The sequence below is a fragment of the Falco naumanni genome, chromosome 1, assembly GCF_017639655.2.
Source record: "Falco naumanni isolate bFalNau1 chromosome 1, bFalNau1.pat, whole genome shotgun sequence".
Classification (NCBI taxonomy): Eukaryota; Metazoa; Chordata; class Aves; order Falconiformes; family Falconidae; genus Falco; species Falco naumanni.
Window position 1 is genome coordinate 108,633,727 of NC_054054.1, and position 20,890 is coordinate 108,654,616.

General features: G+C 41.9%; 2 protein-coding genes across 5 annotated transcripts; one reads left to right on the forward strand and one right to left on the reverse strand.

Moving 5' to 3' along the window:
* Positions 1-165: 165 nt before the first annotated feature.
* CTNS (cystinosin, lysosomal cystine transporter) lies at positions 166-8,431 on the reverse strand. 2 transcript variants are annotated; one of them, XM_040617567.1, is made up of 11 exons: positions 8,300-8,431; positions 7,796-7,869; positions 6,615-6,693; positions 4,913-4,997; positions 4,717-4,820; positions 3,578-3,709; positions 2,755-2,854; positions 2,533-2,652; positions 1,565-1,735; positions 1,237-1,354; positions 166-875 (listed from the first exon to the last, which is right to left on the reverse strand). In XM_040617567.1, the coding sequence occupies exons 2-11, from the start codon at positions 7,851-7,853 to the stop codon at positions 745-747; spliced, it is 1,098 nt and encodes a 365-aa protein (XP_040473501.1). In that variant the 5' UTR covers positions 7,854-7,869; positions 8,300-8,431; the 3' UTR covers positions 166-744. The 2 variants fall into 2 exon arrangements, with proteins under 2 accessions (XP_040473501.1, XP_040473493.1); XM_040617559.1 differs by lacking the exon at positions 8,300-8,431 and adding an exon at positions 8,068-8,131.
* A 129-nt stretch (positions 8,432-8,560) lies between these two features.
* Positions 8,561-17,707, forward strand: SHPK (sedoheptulokinase). 3 transcript variants are annotated; one of them, XM_040617443.1, is made up of 7 exons: positions 8,561-8,730; positions 10,265-10,406; positions 13,205-13,388; positions 14,619-14,771; positions 15,909-16,084; positions 16,216-16,416; positions 17,284-17,707. In XM_040617443.1, exons 2-7 carry the CDS (start codon positions 10,268-10,270, stop codon positions 17,676-17,678), a joined length of 1,248 nt encoding a protein of 415 aa, XP_040473377.1. In that variant the 5' UTR covers positions 8,561-8,730; positions 10,265-10,267; the 3' UTR covers positions 17,679-17,707. The 3 variants fall into 3 exon arrangements, with proteins under 3 accessions (XP_040473377.1, XP_040473369.1, XP_040473360.1); XM_040617426.1 differs by having other exon boundaries at positions 8,600-9,023; XM_040617435.1 differs by lacking the exon at positions 14,619-14,771 and having other exon boundaries at positions 8,593-9,023.
* Positions 17,708-20,890: the final 3,183 nt, after the last annotated feature.

A 20,890-nucleotide genomic window follows, 5' to 3' on the forward strand; every position in this document is an offset into this window, starting at 1 on the left:
CTGAAATCTCTTCAATAAGTCTGTAAACTTTACCATCCACCATTTAGAATTCAAGGTATGTCAGTAGAACTGAGCAAAATGAAGTTAGTGCACTAGAAGTATTCAGATAAATCTGGGTACTTGTCTTTGAAAGAGCGTTCAGTGAAATAAGAATACAGTTTCTGCTGCTTCTCAGTATTTTTTTTAATAGAGTTCATGTTCTAATATTTGGGTATTTGCTACCAACAGCTGTAGTGGTACATAAAAAAAGGGGTTAACAGCCAACCTGAGCAGTGTTGTACTGTGATCTGTTTGTGAGGAGTCGGCAGCAGCACTTAGATCCACAGCCGGTCTTGTCATTACATTAAGATATTATGTGGTTGCTTAAACACAATCTCAGATTTCTGGAAGCCAGAACTCTGCTCTTCGTAGTTACTTCTAGTGAGAAAGAGATCACTCCGGTCTTTCTCTTTCCTGTTGTTAACGGAAAAAGAATCACATGTTTCTTAGACAGCTCACACTAAGCTGTCTTTGCAGCTTCAAGAGGCATGAGTCTTCCATTTGCCAGTGGTGGCTAGACAGCCCGCTGTCCTTTAAGGCATCTGGCAATGTGGCAAGGCAACAGCTTGTATTCCCTACCAGAGAGGATCAAAGTATAAACGGAGATCAGAATCAGTATTTCTAGTAACGGGCAGCAGGTGTCTTGAAAGCCCTCAGCCAGGGTTAAGGGCAAGTTCAATTTAAAGTTTTTGTCTTCGAGTGATGTTATTCACAAGGTTCATATCCTTGTCTCTTATAAAGGCAGTAGTGCTGGACCATAAAAACAATATCAAAGAGAATGGAGAAGACACCCAGGCCGAACTTGGTGGGATCTCCAAAGATTAACTTCCACTGATCTGTCAAACACAAAATTAGAGAGTTAAGGCTAACTCCTCAACTGTAGTCCTGTCTCAAGACTGCCAGGTCATACCATACATATTGGAGAAGTTTGTTTATTATGGACCACTTAGGCACACCTTAAGACTGACTGACATCTTATGCAAAGCTAATTAATAACTTTCTGTGATTTCTTCAGAATAGCTGTTTCATTTTCTATCTTCAAGGAATACAGATTCTTTATTCTTTGTATAAGAAGAGCTACCCATGTTACAGCACAAAGATCATTCTCCCAAGATAACCTACTAGTTCATATCTGCTTTGTAGCAGGGTTTTCCCACCCCATTAAGAAAGGCCCCAGCACCTCAATTCCAGCCTTACCATTGTTGTATGACTGCAAAAACATCTGGAGAAGGCTGAAGCTTCCACCAGTGAAGTCTAGTAATACACTTCCAACACTCCATCCCTCAGTACTCTTCCGACGGAAATTCATGTATGCCTGAGAGTGTAACAAGTTGTCAGTCAGTGTATCAGGTATGAGCATTTCTGAGACTATACAGAACGCTTCTTAAATGTTAACTATGCTGGTTTTGTCACTGAAAGACTTCATAAATCATTGCTGGTTTAGTCTAGGCAGGCTTTCAAGAGCATACACTGCAGGCTTAGGGTGACAGGAGTATAGTGTAGAAGCATAAAAGTTCAGATTTACCTGTGGAAAATATTTTATCAGTGTGACTGCTAACTTAATGTAAGAGAAGCAGAACAAGAACTGTAGCCATGTCATTTCCTCAGCTGCAGCAAGAAACAGTGTTGTAAATGTGAAGATCCATGCAAGTGCCAGTAGTCCAACAACAACTTTGGAAACTTTCTGACTTGCTCTCTGAAACAGAAATGCAGATACACTTAGACTGGCCTAGGTCATACATCTCCAGACACACTTTAAGATATGGAATATGCTAATGCTATTATGGTTAAAGATTCATGGTTGCCTTCTAATTCTTTGCTAGAAAAGATGGGCTGTTATAAAGTTTTAGGTTTAGCGTCACCAAAGGAAGCACCCCAAGAAAGAAAGTTATTACATAGAGAAAATTGTTTGTTCAGATCAGAGGATTTTACAATGGCAATTAAACAGAGACCCACCTGACTATAACAATGAGAGTTAAACAAAGACCTACCTGACTATAGCAAATCAGTCTGAAAATGAATGGGGATTATAAAAGGGCCTTTGCAGCTGTTTTAAGTGGAAAAAAGCTAGAAGTTTGAATTGCAGGGAATCACTAAGGTCCTGTCCTAGCTTGAAGAATGCTTCAAGTAGTGAGGAAACAGCAGAGCACCTACTAACACTTCTACTGTGTAGAGTTGTGATCTATGTCCTGCCTGGAGATCTGTCTGGGAACTTTATGAACTTGGCTGTTTGCCTTAGTTATTTTGAGTCTGCAAGGAGTTTACTTTTAAGCTCAGAACACCCACGAGGCTGAAGCAGCTAAGCTTACTGGACTTGCTACTGGTTCAGGAAAGATAAAGGCAGCAGGACCGTGAAGCCTGACTTCTTGAAAGGCCAGTGAAAAGTGCAATGAAGAGGGACTTTGGAGCCCAAGGAGTGGGCAGTGAGTGGTGAGGAGCCCGGCAGAGGGAGCTCGGCCAGAGCTGGCAGATCAGCCCAGCACTGAGACTTACCTCGTAGATGCAGCACTGAATTATGGTGAGGAGAGTTAGAGCTAATGCATGGAGACTGAAGAAAACATCATTGATGGCGACAGGGTTCACCCCACTGGGATAACTGACTAAGAATTCCTCCTAAATGTAAGAGAAACCAAAACCAGCCAAATGCCTTGACTCCTTTCCATAGATACACACATATCCCCCACCCTGCAAGTATTAGGAGATAATCACACTCACCTTAATCAAGGGAATCCAAAAGAGTCCAATATTAAACACACTGTATGCTATAAAGCCGGTAAGGTTTAATGCTATAAAGTCAAAGCTTAGTCCAACAACACTAGAGAAGGGGGGAGGGGGAAAAAAAAAGAGAAATATGTATCAGAGCATTACAGGCAGCTCCAGGGACACCTTGACCGTAGAATGTACTGATTTATAAGCAATTTTTGATGCAAGTGAAAGCTGCAGGCTTTGTAACAACATGATGCTGCTGTGAGTTTAGGAGGAAGCAAGGTGAGATATCCCTCATATGCCATGCACTGGTACTCACAACAGCTCTTGCTGACAAGGTTGTGTCCCTGCTGTTTAACTTCAGCCCTCTAGGAGCTCAGCTAGTCTGATAAAACCATTCCAGCCTGAATTCAGAGCAGGAGTAGTACATCTTTGCCAGAACAAATGCTTTAGTTTTCATATATAATAATGTTTCTATTTAGAGTCACTTAGTTTAAGAGGAGCTGGCTGATAAACAGTTCACAGGGTCAGTAACCTTTGAAAGGGGGTCATCACAATTGGCTCAGCCAGATGATTTGTGACATGGCACCAACGGGAATGGGGAGGTTTCCTTTTCACAAATTAGGACTTTAGGATTAGGTGTCTACAGGATGCACTTAATTTTCGTTGACCTGCATGCTCACTGGGGCTGTATTTATTCAGGCCCCCTCTTTGCCCTGCTTTTTTCCCCAGTCTTTCTACATGTAATTCACAATGACCCAGACAGATATAACCGAAGCTAGGAACACAACTCACAGTAAGTGACTTGCAAACACATCTTAAGTCTCTTTACCTTTTTCGTCGCCAGTTCTCAAAGACTTGAGGATAAAAGGAGATAGACCAGGCGAGGAAATAGATCCAGCCAATCACCTCATCGGCGTATCTCACTATGATGCTATGAATCACTTGAAATTGAATCCTAGGTCTAATGGTTAATGCAAACAGAATTAGTTAATTTGTCTGTTCACACTTTTTTCAGGAGATTTTGCCTTGTTTGGCTTTGAGAGAAAACAGAGTCCAGGTGTTGAGATAAGACAATAAAGGTTCACAGTTGGTTTCAGTTGAGTTGCTCCCCTTTTCTTTAGTGTCCTTGTTATGTTCAGGACATCTCCTACTCCTACCCTCAACCTACACCTTCCTTCTTGCTTCACTCTTTCTTTCCATTCCTTTACCACAGAAATTTAAAAAAAGGTCATCTTGTGCTTATGGCTTCCACTGTCTTAGCACGAGGTCTGTTATGCAAGAGCAGTTCCACTTGCCACGCTCTGCCAGCAAAACCTCACAATCATGCCTGTCCTGTTGAGCATTTCATGTGCTTAGCACCTCTGCATTTGCTTTTGTGTGTGTGTCTTAAAAGCAGAAGTAAAATGAGGAAGTGCAACAGGATACTCTTGTTTTTGAGTAGCATCTAGGCAACAAGCAAATACAATCCAGCTTTCTCCACCTTGCTAGGCTGTTTTCCTCTTAGGGAGGACTGGCATCTGTGAAAAGAGGGCTCCCCTAACCAGAAAGCAAAACACCTGTTTCTCATGGTATTCATGTGGGCGCACAGCTGCATCAGGCTATTAGCACTCCAGAACAAGTTCAGCACAACAAGAAGGGTATCCCACTGGATAATTCCAACCAAATGTTTCCTGGATCAGAAAAGCTGGCATGTAGTTTTGATACTTTCAGGAGGGGTTACTAAAACCAGACTAAGGAGCCATGAGAACTCGGTCATCTAGTAATAAAATCTAAGATACCAAGACTATCACTCTGCTTCACATACCCTGTATTTACCTGAATACCGTGGGGATTGCTGGAGGGTTACCGCATCTTCTCAACTACATACCATCCATGCCCCATTAACTATTTAATTATAAGGAGGGAATAGTTACCCCAAAGTTTAAAAAGCTGTAGGACAGTAAGTGGAACTAAAAACCAGTTTCTCACCCAGTTAAGTTGGAATTAATGGTATAAAGATAAACTGTTACTTGTCCAACATCATCTGCTTTCACTTGGAAGTCTGCTTTAGTGTGACCTGCAGGCAATTGTACCTGCAAGGCAAAGTGGAAAGAAGAAAGAGGAGAGTTGCATCATACTAGCGGGAAGCTTTTGCATAAGGTCAGAAGTCTGTTCTGTCACTTACTTCATCAGGTAGTTCAACAATGGTGCTATGTTTTGATGAGTGTGTAATATTAAGAGTTATCACCAGTGTTTCATTTAATGGAGCCCTGTAAAGGCAGAAAAGAACAAGTTAGACCGGTGCCTGAGTTCAGAAAAATTGCTTCAGGGCTGTGGGACAGTATCTGCTAAATCCACACAGCTGTTGCAAACATAACAAACAGTCCATACACCACAGTACCCACCTAGTACTCAGAGGAACACCAGCACCAAAGTATGTTAGCATTGTACTGTTTCTTTCATTTGAACTAGTGATGGGCACTAGACAGTTACATGGCCACATTTTACCTCCCTCTTCTCCATACAAGTAGCAAATCAAAGTTACTGCTGCCAGAATCCTATCACTGTGCTTGTTCACCCTTTGCTGGTAAAGAGGGGCAGAAATGATGGACATGTACTTGGGGTGATGAAGGGCAGAAATCATAGCAGTGCAGTAAGACAAAAACAAAAAACCCCAACAACCCTCAAATAAAAAACCACCAAGTGACATAGTCCTGCACAGCTTTCCCAGAGAACTCCACTGACCACTTGTCCAGGAGGCTTAATTGCATAGCAGTACTTAAAATATCATAAGGTTCAAATGCCTGTACTTGTCCATGAACGAGATTACAGTACCACATCTTTGCAAACAAAAATAAAACTTCTAGACTGTTGCAGCCATGTTTTGCTATTTTCCTCTTTATCACAATTCTTACATTTTCATCTGACTGTTTCCTTTACACAAACTTTGAGACCCCAAAGGGGAGGGGTGCACGTGTTTAACAATCTTTTCCTGGGAAGAGGCTGACAAAACAAAACTATGGGTAAACAGTGCACTGTATTAAACAATGAGACTAAGGCGCATCAGCGTCCACTCTGGAGTAGCTGCATTTCTTTGCTAGCAATGCAAAGTTCTGTTTGCTTGGTAAAGTTTTTTTGGTGATCCTTCTAGGATATGCAAGTTTCTCTTAAGCATCAATTTTTAGAAATTGAGGAACTTTATGTTCACGTATGGAAGGCAGTTCGGTAAGCTAATTACAGAGCAGACAGCACGAAGCCCCTTTTCCTGCTCAGCTTCCCATACAAATGGCATGAGATATTGTCAGAGGCCAGCCATATAAGGCTGTCTGTGAGAATGCTGCACTATCTTGGTCCAGACTAGTACTAAGCAATGTAATGGTCTAGAAGTGGCCGGTCACACCCATGAGACTCACTCTGTATGAACAGTTAACTGAGTCTGCAGGAAAGTCTTGGTATATAGCCAAGTTCGATCCACCTGCTCATCCTCTGTTCCAAAGAGAAAATAAAGATGCAAGCACCTGCCTTAATTACAAATGCAGAAAGAAGACAGAAAAAATAATGTAGAGAGCCAGGACTGAAGTGATAAAACTGGGGCGTGGGGGTGTGTATGGTGTCTGCTTTTAATCAAGTTATATCATCTTACAAAACCTAATGATTTGTTTCTTCTCCAGTGGGAAGATATCTGTGATTTGGGGTATGGGTTACTGGTAAATTGGCATATGAGTGAGTTTGTCCTTCACTGGAATTTCATAAATTGTGCACTCCTTTTATTGTCTTGGAAAAGCACTTTTGATTGATTTAGGCTTAGTGGTGGACTTGGCAGTGTTAGGTTTACATTGAACTTGACCTTAAGCTCTTTTCAAACCTAGATGATTCTATGATTTTACCTGAGAGAGATAGTGACGTTGGTTGAACTTCCACTTTCTAATGAAACCACTTCAGGGACAGACAATACAGTGAGTCCATCTGGGGGCAGGGAAAAACACAACCAAACAAAAAAACCCACACAAGTCTCAATTAGTATGAATGGTGAATAGCTCCTTCAGAACTACCTACTTTCTTTTGTGATATAGCCATTTTGTCCATTGGTACCTGCAGTGTCAGATTAACAAAACCAGTACACATGATAAACACCAAAGGGAGTACAGCTTGTTTCAAGGAGACTAAACAACTTAAAAAAGGAGAAGTAAATAACCATCCGTTGAACACGTTACAAGGAAGCTATTTTTAAGTACTTCCAGTGCAACAAAAGTTCATGCCAAAGGAATGCTATAGGATACTTCAAAGATCCACTAATTGTTTCTCAATGTGATCCTAGGAACTTAGGAGTCATAAATGTCCAAGATTTAGTTTAAAATTGCTTCTTGGGCCACATGTTCAAACTAGGTACACAGTAAGCGTACATTCTCTTGAACATCTATCTTAACACTTCAGTAATCACTAGGACCTTACTATTGTGCTCTGCAATATTGCTGTTAAGGGGTACACTTTACAACAATCCAACTATATTGTACCACATCACGCTTTAAGAGAGGCCAAGATTCCAAGCGCCACTACAACCGGTATCAAAACCATAAGCTGGTCACCTGTCAACAATTTTGACATTTGGATCCAAGTCTATTTTATTCACTGTATGTTTAAAGGACACAAGAGACAAGGAAGAACAAATTACTATATAAAAATATGACCATAAGTGGAGAGATAAACAGGCTGCCCTGGATGCATTTCTTACTACACTGTTCTTAAGAAGTTCAGTGCAGGAGAGCTCCCTAGCTAATCAGTGACTGTACCACAGACAGTATTTAATCTGCTTCTGCAGAGGCAAGTTCAGAGCATGAGGCGAGTCCTCCATCACAGTGGTGCCTCAGCAGAGCACTGCCCGTGTATGAGCAGAGCAAGTCAAAGGTAACAGTGAAAGAGCTGATGGGAAGCATGGCATGGGTCTCTCCAGACAGGCGTCATGGGGATGCTGCAGCACAGCTCTCTTCCAACTTTTACTGGTCTTACTGGTCTGGACCTGGCCCCCCACCAGCCCTGTGGGCCCGAGCTGGGATGACCAAACACTCACCACCAGGCCCCAGCAGCACAAGCGAGAGGTACAGCAGAGCGTGGAACAAGTATTGCATCCTCCTGGTGGAAAAGCTGCAGAAGAAGCAGGGAGAAGGCCTTGCTTAGGGCCCACACGTTCTGAGGGGGCACCAGCCCATCCCCCTCAGTGGGCAGCTCCCTCCCACCACAGCACCACAGCCCCTTCCCAGCTGAGGGACCCTCAGCACCACTAAGACAGCACTAGTCTTTCAGTCCCTCTGCCTGCCCAGGCCTCCCCGGGGCCATTTTTACCTCACGGCTTCTCCCGCCCCCGCAGGACCCCTCTCCTCACACATGCGGGACTACAAATCTCAGCAGCCCCCGCGCCGCCAGGGGTGGGGGGGGCTGGGGCGGCGCGGTGCACGCTGGGACTTGCAGTTCCCGCCACGCTCCCCTCAGGAGGCACGGTGGCGTGCGGCCATCCCACGTCTTACGATGCGCTAATACTGAGGGGGAAAAAAACCGCTGAGGAGAGAGCGCCTACCTCCTTCTAGCACCGCAGCTTCGTCCCGCTCAGCCCCGGCTCTTCCCTTTTCAGCTTCTCACGTGAGGCGGCCGCCTATCGACTCCCCGCCCAGCGCCCACCGCGCGTGTGGCGCCGCTGCGGCCGCCCTCGGGTGCCATCTTGGGTGCGGCAGAGCGGGTTGGGCGTTGCGCTGGTGCCGCCCAGGCTATGGGGAGGGAGAGCTGTGAGGGGCGGGATGGCTTGTTGCTTCAGTTGTTTGTTGAAGTTTCATTTAAAGCTGCGCATGTCGCTGGGGAAGGGACAGTTTGTTACGCTGAAGTTGGAGGGGTAGTGGCTGGGTACTGCTGAGGGGAGGGCAAAGTCCAGGCCGCTCTCCGAGCCCAGCCTCTGGTGCCGCTGGGGTGGGAGCTCCCACTGCTTGTGCCTTCGGCACTCAACTTTTGGGGCAGGTGCCCTCTTAAAGTCAGCAAGGAGCGGCGTAGGTTGTTGGTTGTTGGTCTGGTCACCGTGTAGAGAGACCCGTGTGTGGTGGGGAAGGTGAAGGCCATCCCCTCTCGCCGTGGCAATGGCGGCCAGCGAGGCGGCAGGCAGGCCAGCGCCCACTTGTGTGCTTGGCATAGACCTGGGCACAACGTCGGTTAAGGCAGCCCTGTTGACAGGGGCAGAGAAAGGGCAGGTGGTGGCAGAGAGCTGCTCCAGGGAGACGCAGGCACACACCAGTAGCCTGGAAGCTGGACCGCAGGTAAGGGCTGACAGACAGCACTGCTGGCAATTTCAGAATGCTGCCCTTGCCTTGTAGTGGCCAGGTTGTTTTGCTACATTATGCAGACTTCAGTGGCTTTCCTGGATTGTTTTTGTGCCTAGCTTGACAGGTGGTTGCTGTGGGTGTCTGGATATCTGAAGGGGAAAGTAAAGTGCTCTGTTTACTGTTTGAGAAAGTAAGAGTAGAGCTGCTTGATTAAAGAAGGACCCAGGTTTTGAAAAGTTGCATAAGGCAATCTAAAACTGTTCTCCCATTAATCATCACCTTGTCTTTGACACTGCTAGTCAGGAAACAGCAACCACTTGCCAACTGGAAGGGTATTTTGCGCTTCAATGAGAGATGGAATCATAACCAGGAATTCCCCATGGAAATAATCGGAAACATGTAGTCCTGTTAAAGATCTTTACATCCATTGTGTTGGTCAATGTAAGAAAGTATGCATCAGAATCATAAAAAAATATGTATAAACATTCCTCTGGCCTAATATTGTAGTTAGTCTAGGGGCTAATTTCTGATCAAAGATACCAAACAGGCCTCCCTACTGTCACGTTTATGCAGCCAAAAGATACACAGACTAGTTCACATCTATATGTAGACTGTATTAGAATACTTTTGCTTGTAGTCTTCATATGGGTCTGTCACAAAGTAATCTGAATCTTTGAAAGTGTGAAAGCTGGAATGCAACTTCTCTTGTGGCACCGTTTTGCCGAGTATATTAGTTTGTTGAGTAGTTCAAGGAATAGACTATGCAGAAACCAAGTATCAGCATCATCAAAACCAGCACTGAGTAGATACAGAGGAGCTTTAGGCAGCTGTAAAGGAGACTGCGCGCCAGTCAGAACACACAGATAATCCTCTTCGTGAGGCAAAAGAAAAGCAGTATGTAAGGTGGACTAAAGAAAGCATGTAGTGAGTGATAATGGAATTTTTTAAAAATGTTATAGCTGAGTATGGTAGCTTAGGAAATTAAGAATTATTTGGCCCTAAGTTTAGGAGGCTGTTATTTCATTTAAGCTTGCTGGTATTGGTTTCTAGTTTTTGTGGTTTTGTGGGGGTTTTTTGCTTTTTTTTCCCCAATTTAGTAGTGAATGCTATTGTAATACATGCTATTAAACTAAATGAATTCTGTCCTTCACTTCTGACTAGAGTAGCCTTGTTTAATAAATAGCCTGAGTGAATCCTAATGGTTTTATCCTCAGAATAATGCTTTATGATTGCAGGGAATGGAGCAGAATGTCTGGAGAATAGTAAGAGCATTGAATGAATGCCTTGCTGCTCTACCTCAGCAGCAACTTCAAAGAGTCAGTCACATTGGTGTTTCAGGACAAATGCATGGGATACTATTTTGGAAAAAAGATAAAGGTAACATTAATGCTTTGGCATTCCTTTTCAGAGTATTACGATGCAGAAAATAAAATTTTAACACTGAAATGATCTGTAGGAAAGTGCTGCATGTTCATTTTTGGTCTTCTATTAAACAGAAATAACAGCTCTTCTGTGGGAATTTTGCTTTAATTATTGGAATTTCAGCTACTGACTATAGTTAACGATATTGCTTACACACATTAGTTAAAGAGTTTAGTCTAATGAGATCCCAGCAGAGTCAGCACAGTTATTAATACGAAGGAAGAATAACCTATTTGTGGCTTGTTAATTGTTTGTCTATCATCTGCTATCTGCAGCCAGTTGAAAACACTTCTGCATCATGTGAATGATTTGTGGGGGTGTGGGGGTGAATCTTACTCACCTCATAAAACAATGAACTAGCTGTTGTCCAGTATCTCAATACCTTCTAATGAACCTGCAGTAGCAGAATTAGCAGTGTTGTATATGCCTTGAAAAATAAGTTATGCTTAAAGTTTATGTTAGAATGTGCATAGCAGTAGCTATCCAAAAGTGAATATTGCCATGCTATTTTGAAATGCTGTTTTGAAGGTACGGTAGGAGGAAGACTGAAGTTCAATAAAAGGTGTTTTCAGGCCTTGCTTCTCCCCCTCCACCCCATCCAAAAATCTCAAGGAATTTTTTTTCTGCTGAGTCAGACTGTCATGTTGCATTCATCTTGCTGTTTATACTTCTGTTAGTAAGAGCTGAAAAAGGATTATGGTCATGATTCTGGATACTCTGCTGCTGGTAGAATGAAGGGTCAAGACCTCAGAAACAAAATCAACTGCGGTGACGTAGTCACATGGGGCTTGATTGTGTAAATAAGTCAAATAATCTTTGTGACAGTGAGGATATCTGAAAAATTCAGGCCTTGGATTGCCAGCCCTGTGAGATAGGGATGGATTATCTTCTTGGCTAACATCTTTTAAACCTGCTGGAGTCTAAGGCTTTCAGAATGTGATCCGTGTCTTCTTTCTTTTTACCTTATGATGCGCACATCTGAGCAATTATGAAAGTCTTATAATAATAGGAGTTATGCAGATGAAGCAAAGATTTATTGTAAACCACAGAGTAGATTTCCCAAAAGTGCTAGTCACTGCCTGTCAAAAGTTGTCAGAGTCTTAATTGCTTTAAGAGACACTATGCTATTCATTACTGGCTGTGATTTTACATTAAATACTAAAATGATTAGAAAGAAAGAAATCCAAAGGCTGATGGACTGAAGGAGCTGTTGTTTGCTTTCCAGCTGTCCCAAGGGCTGCATAACAAAGCCTCATGGGTTCATGGTAGACATAGATTCTTATGTCATATTGGTTAATATTTTATTTCCTAAAGCCACATGCCACTTTTGTTTCATTTCTGTCAAGTGAAAGAGGGTGTTCGCTCTCATTTGTTTTGAGTAGACTAAGTGAATCCGTGCACTTTGGGACACAAATTACATTTTTAATAGCATCCTTTAGGGTTAGATTTATGGTTAGTAATATTTCTTAGAATCCATTTAAAACTAGAAAAGCAAACTAATTGGAAATTCAGTTTAAACAGACTTGATAGAACAGGGAATTAAGGGAACAAGAAAAAGTATGTGTTTGCTTTGAATGTTTCGTATAGTACTTTGCAGCTTTCACAGCTGCTTTTTGCTGTGTAAGTTCAAATCCCTGTATCCAGCCCAGGAAAGACTCTCTTAGCTATATTTGTGCTAGTCAGTTAAGCAGATGGGTCTCTTCTCTGACCTGTAGTCCAAGTGGCACAGCATAGTTGAAACTGCTCTATCCCCTGCTAAAAACTGAAATGTTGCCTCAGTTACAGAGCCAGCTGGAAACAGTGTGTGGCCTGGCCTGGCCTGTCCCCACGTTGTGGCCAGGCATCACCTGGGAGAGCAGTTGTCATCAGAGGCTGAAGCTGTGCCATGAAGCATGCTAGCAAACATCACATGCCAGTGCTTGAGCTCAGTCTTTGCTTAGTTTGCTGCTCTGATGGGACTGTATGCTGCCTTGCAGGATGCTTGTGGTGAGCGTGTCAGGGCAGGAAGTAGAGCACTGAGCCAGAGCAATAGCGGGCATTGCTGAGAAGGCTCTGAGCAGCTCTGAGAAATTGCCATAATTTAGCTGAGACCTTCACCTGAAAGAATGCAAAGGTTTTATCAAAGGTGTAGTGTTTGTTTGAAAGGAACGTGCTGGACTGGAAAAACTGAAAACTGAATGAAACCCTATTCCACCTTTGAAGCTTTGTTGTGTAACACAGGGGAGGGATACTGTTTAGTATTTTGCAGTCCATTGCTTAATACATATAGATCTGGGGTTCTTGTTGCTTTGGCTCAAAAGGTGAAACTGTTCTATCCATCATAGGCAGTTTGTTACTAATGCAGCATTCTCTGGCTCATGATGTGGCAGATCCCCGTTATATAAGCTCTTTACTTCCCATAGCAAAGTGCAATGGATTTTTGTTTTGGTTTGTTTGTTTTTGTGGGTCACCTGTTATTTAAGTTGTATCATTAATATCTGCTGGTGCAAGTTGCTTCTTCCTCTAGGCACTAGGAGTGCTTATAGAGAATGAGGGCCTTGGATACTATTCTTTGTTTTAGCAAAGGATGACTGGCATTATGATGTTATCTAGAGCTGAAAACTATGACTAATTTGATTACAATAACTACTGGCTCGGTTTCTGCTCTTTTTCCAATTTATTTGATAAATTATCAAGAGTGACCAGAAATGAAGAATGGCAGGCAGACTACACTGCAGGGAGTCACTGGACTTCTTGGATACTCTGTGTTACAGGTTGCAAGTGGACAGAGTGTAGTACAGGCCCTACCTTTGAGCCGGAGGAGGTCAGTCATCTGATTACTTGGCAAGACGGCCGCTGCAGTCCCACCTTCCTCTCTTCTCTTCCTCTGCCACAGTCACATATCAGCTTGGCTACAGGATTTGGATGTGCCACAGTCTACTGGTATTTAAAGAAAAGGTACATCATTTCTCAAAAGGGCTTCTGTATCAAGCTGTTTCATTGGCAGTTTCTCATCTTGAATTTATGTGACACTTAGTATTCCTGTAGCGTGTTAATGCCACTACAGGCTGAGGGGCTGCGTTTCTCTGTAATCATAGTATTAAGCAGTCAAAGGATATTTAAAATGGCAGTATTCAATATAAACTTTATGCAACTGAGCACACAAGAGTCTCTGACCTCATAAAAATATTACAGATCTTTTTAACAAAAAGAAAAGTTTTTGACCATATAGTAACAGAAGCCTTAAAGTATCACAGAATAATTCTAGACCATCCTGCCACTCCGAGGAGCTCTGCTAATGCGGTTTGAACACTATAACTTTGCCTTGTGCAGATTGTCAAAAGCACAAACATGCCTAAAACAGTAACAGCATTGCTTTGTCTGGTTGCTGCCAGATGCTAAAACAAATAGTCCCTAAATTAATTTCAGTTCCTTCCTTCCTTCCTTCCTTAGACACTGAGATCCTTATGAGGTGTTACAAATGGTGTGCTTTGTTGTGGCATGTTTGCAAAGGATATGATTTTTTTTACTTATGACTTGGCATCAGCAAGATTTGCTCTTCAGTTTCATCTGCATATGCTGTGCTTCTCAAAAGGCCAGTGTCTTCCTCTGCAGTGAGTTCAGGTTCAATAAATGGGGGAAAACTTAGGGGAAGAAGAAACCAGGATCTAGCGTGTCCAGCAAATATATGGAGCATGGCATGATCTTGCTTTAGAGCTGTATAACTCATGAGTCTAGCTGCTTTGTTTTGTTCCTGTTTTGTTTCACCATTTGGTACATTTCCATTCATGTAATTTTTGGATCATAGAGCAACTGCAGGAATTTACCTATTTTTTCCAAATGGTCCAGGATCAACAAAGAGGAATTTTTTTGTGTGCAAACAATTACTACCTTCCCGGTAACTTTTGCAATGGTGTGGTTTTGAACCATAACAAGTCACTCCTTAAAGCCGCTGTCTCTGCATCATCCAGCAGGAGAGAAGCGTTGCTGCTGTGGTAACAGCTTGGAAAACAAATTCCATTTAAAAAACCAAACCAACAAAATGCAGGTTGGTTACTGAGATGGCTGTTTCATTTTCAGATGGGGCCACATGTATCTGAAGTTCCCTCTAGCAATGAAAGTAATCTTGCTGCCACTGCCTTAATGCATCCCTCATTGTTTTTGTTTTTTAAATGTTTTGTTTAAAAGCCCAGATTTTCTGAAGTCTTATGATGCAGCTGGCACTATCCATGACTATGTGGTTGCCATGTTGTGTGACCTGAAGAAGCCACTCATGTCCATCCAGAATGCTGCCAGCTGGGGATATTTTAATTCTAGAAACAAAAGCTGGAATACTGACATGTAAGTGCTAAGGTCATTCAGTGGGTTTTGTGCATTGCTTGTGTCAGGCAATGTCACCACTTCTTTGGGCCCTAAGTATGGATGTGATACAGATAAAAAAGTGATTGAAATTACTCCTAATCAATTGTGGTGTGGCCTGTACTGAAAACTATTGAGAGTTTGCTCTGGTTTGTAAGGTATATGTGTTTAAATTATATAAAATACGACACAGTATTTTTAGAAACACCTAAGACAGCAGAGCTGAGAAGCTTGTCAGTGTGGCCTTGTATACCAGACTGTTTTCTCCCTTTCTGTGGTGGCATGGGATGGATAAGTGCATGCTACAGCCAAGGTATTCCCACTGTGCTGGTAAAAGACAGTTACTACTCTTTAGTTCTTTCAGCTGAGCTCCTTCATAAATACTGAGACTTACTTGTGATAATACCTAAGAGTTATTAGGCTACAGGAAGTCTTACAAGGAATCAGTTTATTTAAGTCTTACAAGGAATCAGTTTATTTATTTACTTATTTCAATGATTTGCTCTTTCAGGCCTGAGTGCTAAGGCCTTATGTATATATTTCAGGGTTTAGGTTAGGACCCCAAGGTGAAAAGATGTGCTCATGAAGGTATGAAAGAGTGACTGAAACTTGTATCTGGCCCACTGAACTTTTACTAATATGGTGTTGTTGCTGTAGCAATGTAGTGTATCTTGCAGTTGATGGTGTAAGGAGCTTGTTGGACTTAACTCTTTGTGATTTGGTTTTGAACCACTAACTGCATGACAGCTTAAAGTTCTTTGACACTTAGAAGTTGCATTTTTTTGGTGATTTCGTGATTTTCTTTTTACCCTGGAACTGCTTGTCTGTATGACATCAATAGGTTAAACTTGCTAAACATGTACTCCTGGATAATCTCAGGTAATCAGATTGCATATAAAGGAAAGCTATTTATTCTTCTAGACTGTTGTAGTTGACCCAGCCCATTGAACTGGAATGCTGCCCCTGTCCAAGACAAAGCTTTCTAAATAGGTGAAAGCATCCATAAATCCAGCAGCCACAAATGTGTGGCCAGGTTCATCTGTGACTTCAAAGAGGTCTTTGTAGTCATGCCACTCATTCCCATACTGCTTTCCTGCAATAAAATTGTTCTGATTGCAGACTGAAAAAATCCGGCTTTCCTGTTCACTTGCTCCCGGAGGTGGGAGACCCTGGCAGTATTGCAGGCAGGACAATCTGTGCGTGGCACGGAATACCCAGAGGAGCCAAAGTAGGAATTGCTCTGGGAGACTTCCAGTGCTCTGTTTATTCCTGTCTGACTGAGAGGACTGATGCAGGTATGATTATTTTGGTATCTTTTATTCGGTTTTCTCATTTTTCTCTTTCAGAGTAGCCTAGTTAAACGCTGATTTCCATACCCCCCCCCCCCCCCCCCCCCCCCCCCTTCTTTTTTCCTGTTGTGTTCTAGTTCTTAATATCAGTACCTCTGCTCAGCTGACTATCTCAATGCCCCCGGGATTCCAGCCTCCAGAGACACCAGATCCTTCCTCAGCTGTTACTTATTTTCCCTACTTCAATGGTGACTACTTGGCTGTGGCAGCATCACTTAATGGAGGCAATGTGCTAGCAACATTTGTGGACATGGTGGCACGGTGGACAGAAGAGCTAGGTAAGCTATTCCAAAGATAGCTTAAGCTTAAAACTGAGGTTGATCAGCAAGGTAAAAGGAAACTAAGGCAAAGGAGCAAGCCTGGAGCTGTTTTGTCATGCTGTATAGGGAACAAGGATGTAACTCTTGGGTCATGCTTCCTACATCTCTGGAATTTCGTGCTGAGGCTTATGAACATGCTGGGACAGTCATGCTTGGACTCCACATACACATTGCCTCTAGGTTTTGGGTTTCAAGAACACAAAAGAATTTTTTTTGCAAGTTCTTTTTCAAAAGGAAAGGTCAGCAAATTTGAGGACAGCCTCTAATTTTGTATGACTGCAGTCCACAGAGTCCCTTGATTGGATCCATTGCCTTTTGCGGCATGTTTTGCAGCACTCTAATGGATTTTAAGACTCAAATTCATGTAATACCTTGTAACCACTTTAAACGTTGTCTTCCCAGTTTTTTTAATAATCTCTCGGGGTTTGCAGTATAGAAATAAGCTCTGAAATTGTTCTTTCAGTGAGTAATTGAAGTGGACTTTGTATTCACGTGCAATCCAGCCACTGAAGATGAAGTCTGCTATTAGTGCCTTTAAAGATATTGTATTGTTGTTGTTAGCACAGTACCAGCAAAGAGGAATAGCTGTATTAATCAGGAAGGGCAGTTTCTGTAATCGGGAAAAGATTTCTAGTATCACAAATTCTAGGTACACTTGAATGGGAGAGCTGTGGTTCATAATCCTGGAAAAAAAATTACCTTTGGGACATGGAAAAAAGTACTCAGTGTTTTGCTGAACAGGTGGATCACTGTCCATGTTAAGTCTCCACATGTAAGACACATGAGATCCCTTCAGATTAGTAACATGCTATTTCCCATCTGCAGGATTTCAGGTTGAGAAGTCTGCCATCTATATGAAGATAATCAAAGCAGCCTTGGCCCAAAATGACAGCAAACTCTCAGTCCACCCAACCATATTCGGAGAGAGACACGTTCCAGAGCGGTTGGCATCAGTGACCAATATTGCTTTCTCTGACCTCTCCCTGGGTCACATCACTAGGGCTGTGTGCCGTGGCATCATTGAAAACCTCTGTTCCATGTTACCTGTGGAGCGCCTGATGGAGACAGGAGTAAGGAGGATTCTGGGGAGCGGGAGTGCCCTTGCCAGGAATGAAGTGCTGAGGCAGGAAGTGGAAAGGATTTTTCCATTCCCTGTGGTTTATGGGAAGGATGTTGATGCTGCTGTGGGGGCTGCCATGGTGATGTTCCACAGAAAATAAAGTCGTTGTCTGGAATGGCCTGAAAGTCACCTTTTTTTTTTTTTTTTTTTTTTTTCCACTGGCTGTACAGTATTTCCTTTCACTACTTTCACTTTTTGTGGAGTTATATTCAACATGCAATCTCACTCACTACAGTGGAAAAAAACCAACCAACCAACAACTTGCATTTAATGTCTGCTTCTGGGTGTACGCATTTTGTTGCTCTGTCATTCTCATTTGTGAAATGAGAAGTAATTACCACATTAAATTTGACTGAGTGACTAGGAAAGATCCATTAACTTTCTGCATAAAATGATACTTCATGCAAGTCTCATTTTCCTGGTAGGAAATAGGTTTAGAAAGACTGGGAGACATGAGTAGCTGTCTGTAACTTGGTCTGAAGCTTTCATTAGAGCGTATTTGTCCTTAAGCTGTCTCACAATATACATATATATAGGCAGCAGACCAGGATGTCAGCCTTGTTTGGGGAGTTCGGTGGCTCTTGCATAGAATGAATGCCAGTTTTCACATGTTGCATGTTGTCTCTGTAAAAGGAATACAACCTTGGTGTGGATGTTGAAAAAACAAACAAAATAAAACACAGGATTATTTCTGTGGCTATCCAGGTCAGGTGCAGTGGACTAAGGTCAAAGGCATGACTAGGCCAGTACCATGACTGGAGATAACTGGAATGCAGGGCTTATATCCAAGTGGAAAATACATTTATAGGGTAGGAGGTAACTATTTCCCTTATTTGGCATATGTCATTATTTTACATTTGTTTCTTGGTTAGTAGAGTGGATCAGGGCCTCTCTGAAATGGTCAGAATTTGTGATAAACTGGAGGAGCTAACAAACTCAGAGTTACAAAAGCCCAATTATCACCTCTTTCAGCTCTGATTTCCATTTTAAGCCCAAATGCAATTAGCATTTTGAGAGATTTGTTCTTGTAATATAGTGCATAGCTATTTTGATAGCTATTGATCTGAAGGTGTTTCTGATTCTGCCCTTCATGGATTGTGTCAAATCAAGCTTTAATATAGCAGCTGCCAGGCTAGACTGTAATCTATTTTTAATGTTAAGTATTTTTCATGCAAATTCACTTAAAATTTCCAGGGTTTAATCCCCTATGTTATGCTCTTAAAATTTATTTCTCCCCCTAATCTTTATTTTAACGTGAAAACATTTTTACTTTGTCTAAAGCAAGATGCATGTACACCTTTTCTTCTCAGATGAGGTTGGGAAGCAAGTGAGATAGTTTTGTGTTATCTAGATACAATTTCATTATTTAGAAGCATGTATTTTGAATGAAATATGGACATGTATTCCTATCTTGCACATTAGCAACATCAGGCCTGGCTAATTTTTGTAGTGAGAAAGCTGTTCTGAGATCTTTATTACAGAGATAGATTGATTTCCATCTCCCTCCATGCATCTGTTCCATGCTGTGTTTAGGGAACTATTGGCATAGAGAGGAATTACAGAAAAAGTGTAGACTAGATTAAGGGTTTTGTAAAATGTTGGAACTTGTATATTGTTTCCCCTTTTATGTTATTATATTTTTGTATTGGATGTACTTTAATTTTTATTGAATAATTGAAAAGAGCTGATACTATTATTCCAGCATGCTGTTAACTGTGAAATCAAGTGGTATTTGTTTCCAGAAGCTGGTAAATTGTGGCCTTGTTGTAGGTTCTATTAGGCAAGACTATCTCTGACCTGCAGGCCAGCTTTGGATACATCTTTAAGATCTATAGTTCATCCACTGATGTTTTTCCATTTGCAGTGATGGAGAGGGCTCTTAGTCGGTAAAATCTCTCTCAAGCACAGAAGTTGCATAAACTGAAGCAGCATGTTGGATGCAGGCCCAAGAAAAGGAATAAAGTCCTTGTTATTACTGGCCTGTTTTGATAAGCATTCACATCTCCTTATGAACTTAACCTTTAAACCAGGTCCCTGCTGAGATGGAATATAATACATCCAACAATTGTTGCAAAAAATAGTGGAGTGTTGCTGGTAAGAAATAACATCTTGACAAGAAATACAAGTCAAGGAGCCTGATGAAGGAGGCATCAAAACTCAGAAAATAGCAGAAAGTTCCTGAAGTGTGTACATCAGAGCACAGTAAGACTGAAAGGAGCTGGTGCCTGGACCGGGAGAAGATAAAGAAGGATCATTTAGCAAAAGCGACCAGCAAGAAGCTAGAGACTGAACCAGGGAGACCCTCCACAGATCCATGTAGTTTTCTTCCTGAGTCTCTGCTTTGGAAATGGTGGAGTTAATTGTAATGTTGAATGAGGTGCTCTGCTCAGTGGAGCTCCAGGAGCACCAGCTAAGGACTTGGCTTATTGTAATCTACACTTATGCATTAATAAATAGGCATTTTGTTTCTATTGAGTACAGTGCCGTAGGGTGTTTTAAGTAGTATAATTAGTTTGCTATTAAGTAGGCAAATATATTATTCTTTTTAATATATAGATAGATAGATAGATGGCAAGACTAGAAAGATAGTTACCAAACAAACCAGATAATTTCACTGAATAATTTCATAACCTAACTCAAAACCTCAGGAGCTAGAGGTCTGGAGGTTGCTTCTAGCCTAACAGCTACAGCCTGTCAGCTCAGCCTGCTGGAAAAGCTGTTCCTCTAGACTAGTTTTGGGCAGAAAATGTAAATTATGTATTTAACAATATATGACACAGTTCTCCATTTTTAAGGGTGTTAGATCCATCCTGGATTAGATAAGAAGGTTTTTTCCCCAATGACATAAATATTTAAAAGCTGACATATATTATTTAAAGAAATCATAGTAGGAACATGGAATGATAGAATGGCCTTGGGAATTTCTGTCATTGGTTCTCCCTCAACTCTGTTCAGGGTCGGTTCTCTTTTAAAATACTTGGTGGGGCCTTACAGTGGACACCCAAAAACAGATGTCCAGGAAGATGACTGATCTCAGAGAAGAGCTGTGGTATATTTTATGAAGTTTTGTAAACTGAAATGAAATTGTGAACCAGAAACCACTGTTTTCTGGTGGTTTTGGGTTTTTTGCAAGCTTGAGTGTATTTACAAAGAGGAAATCTGGAGAAGAGTATCCATTATTAAATGCAATTAAAGGGGAGGGAAAAGCAAGAACAATTTACTGCAGTTCTTGTAAAGAGCTTTGCTAAACTCCTGGGAATAGAAACCACTGATGCTTCGTTCTTAACGATCTTATTACTCTGTTCTTCTAGT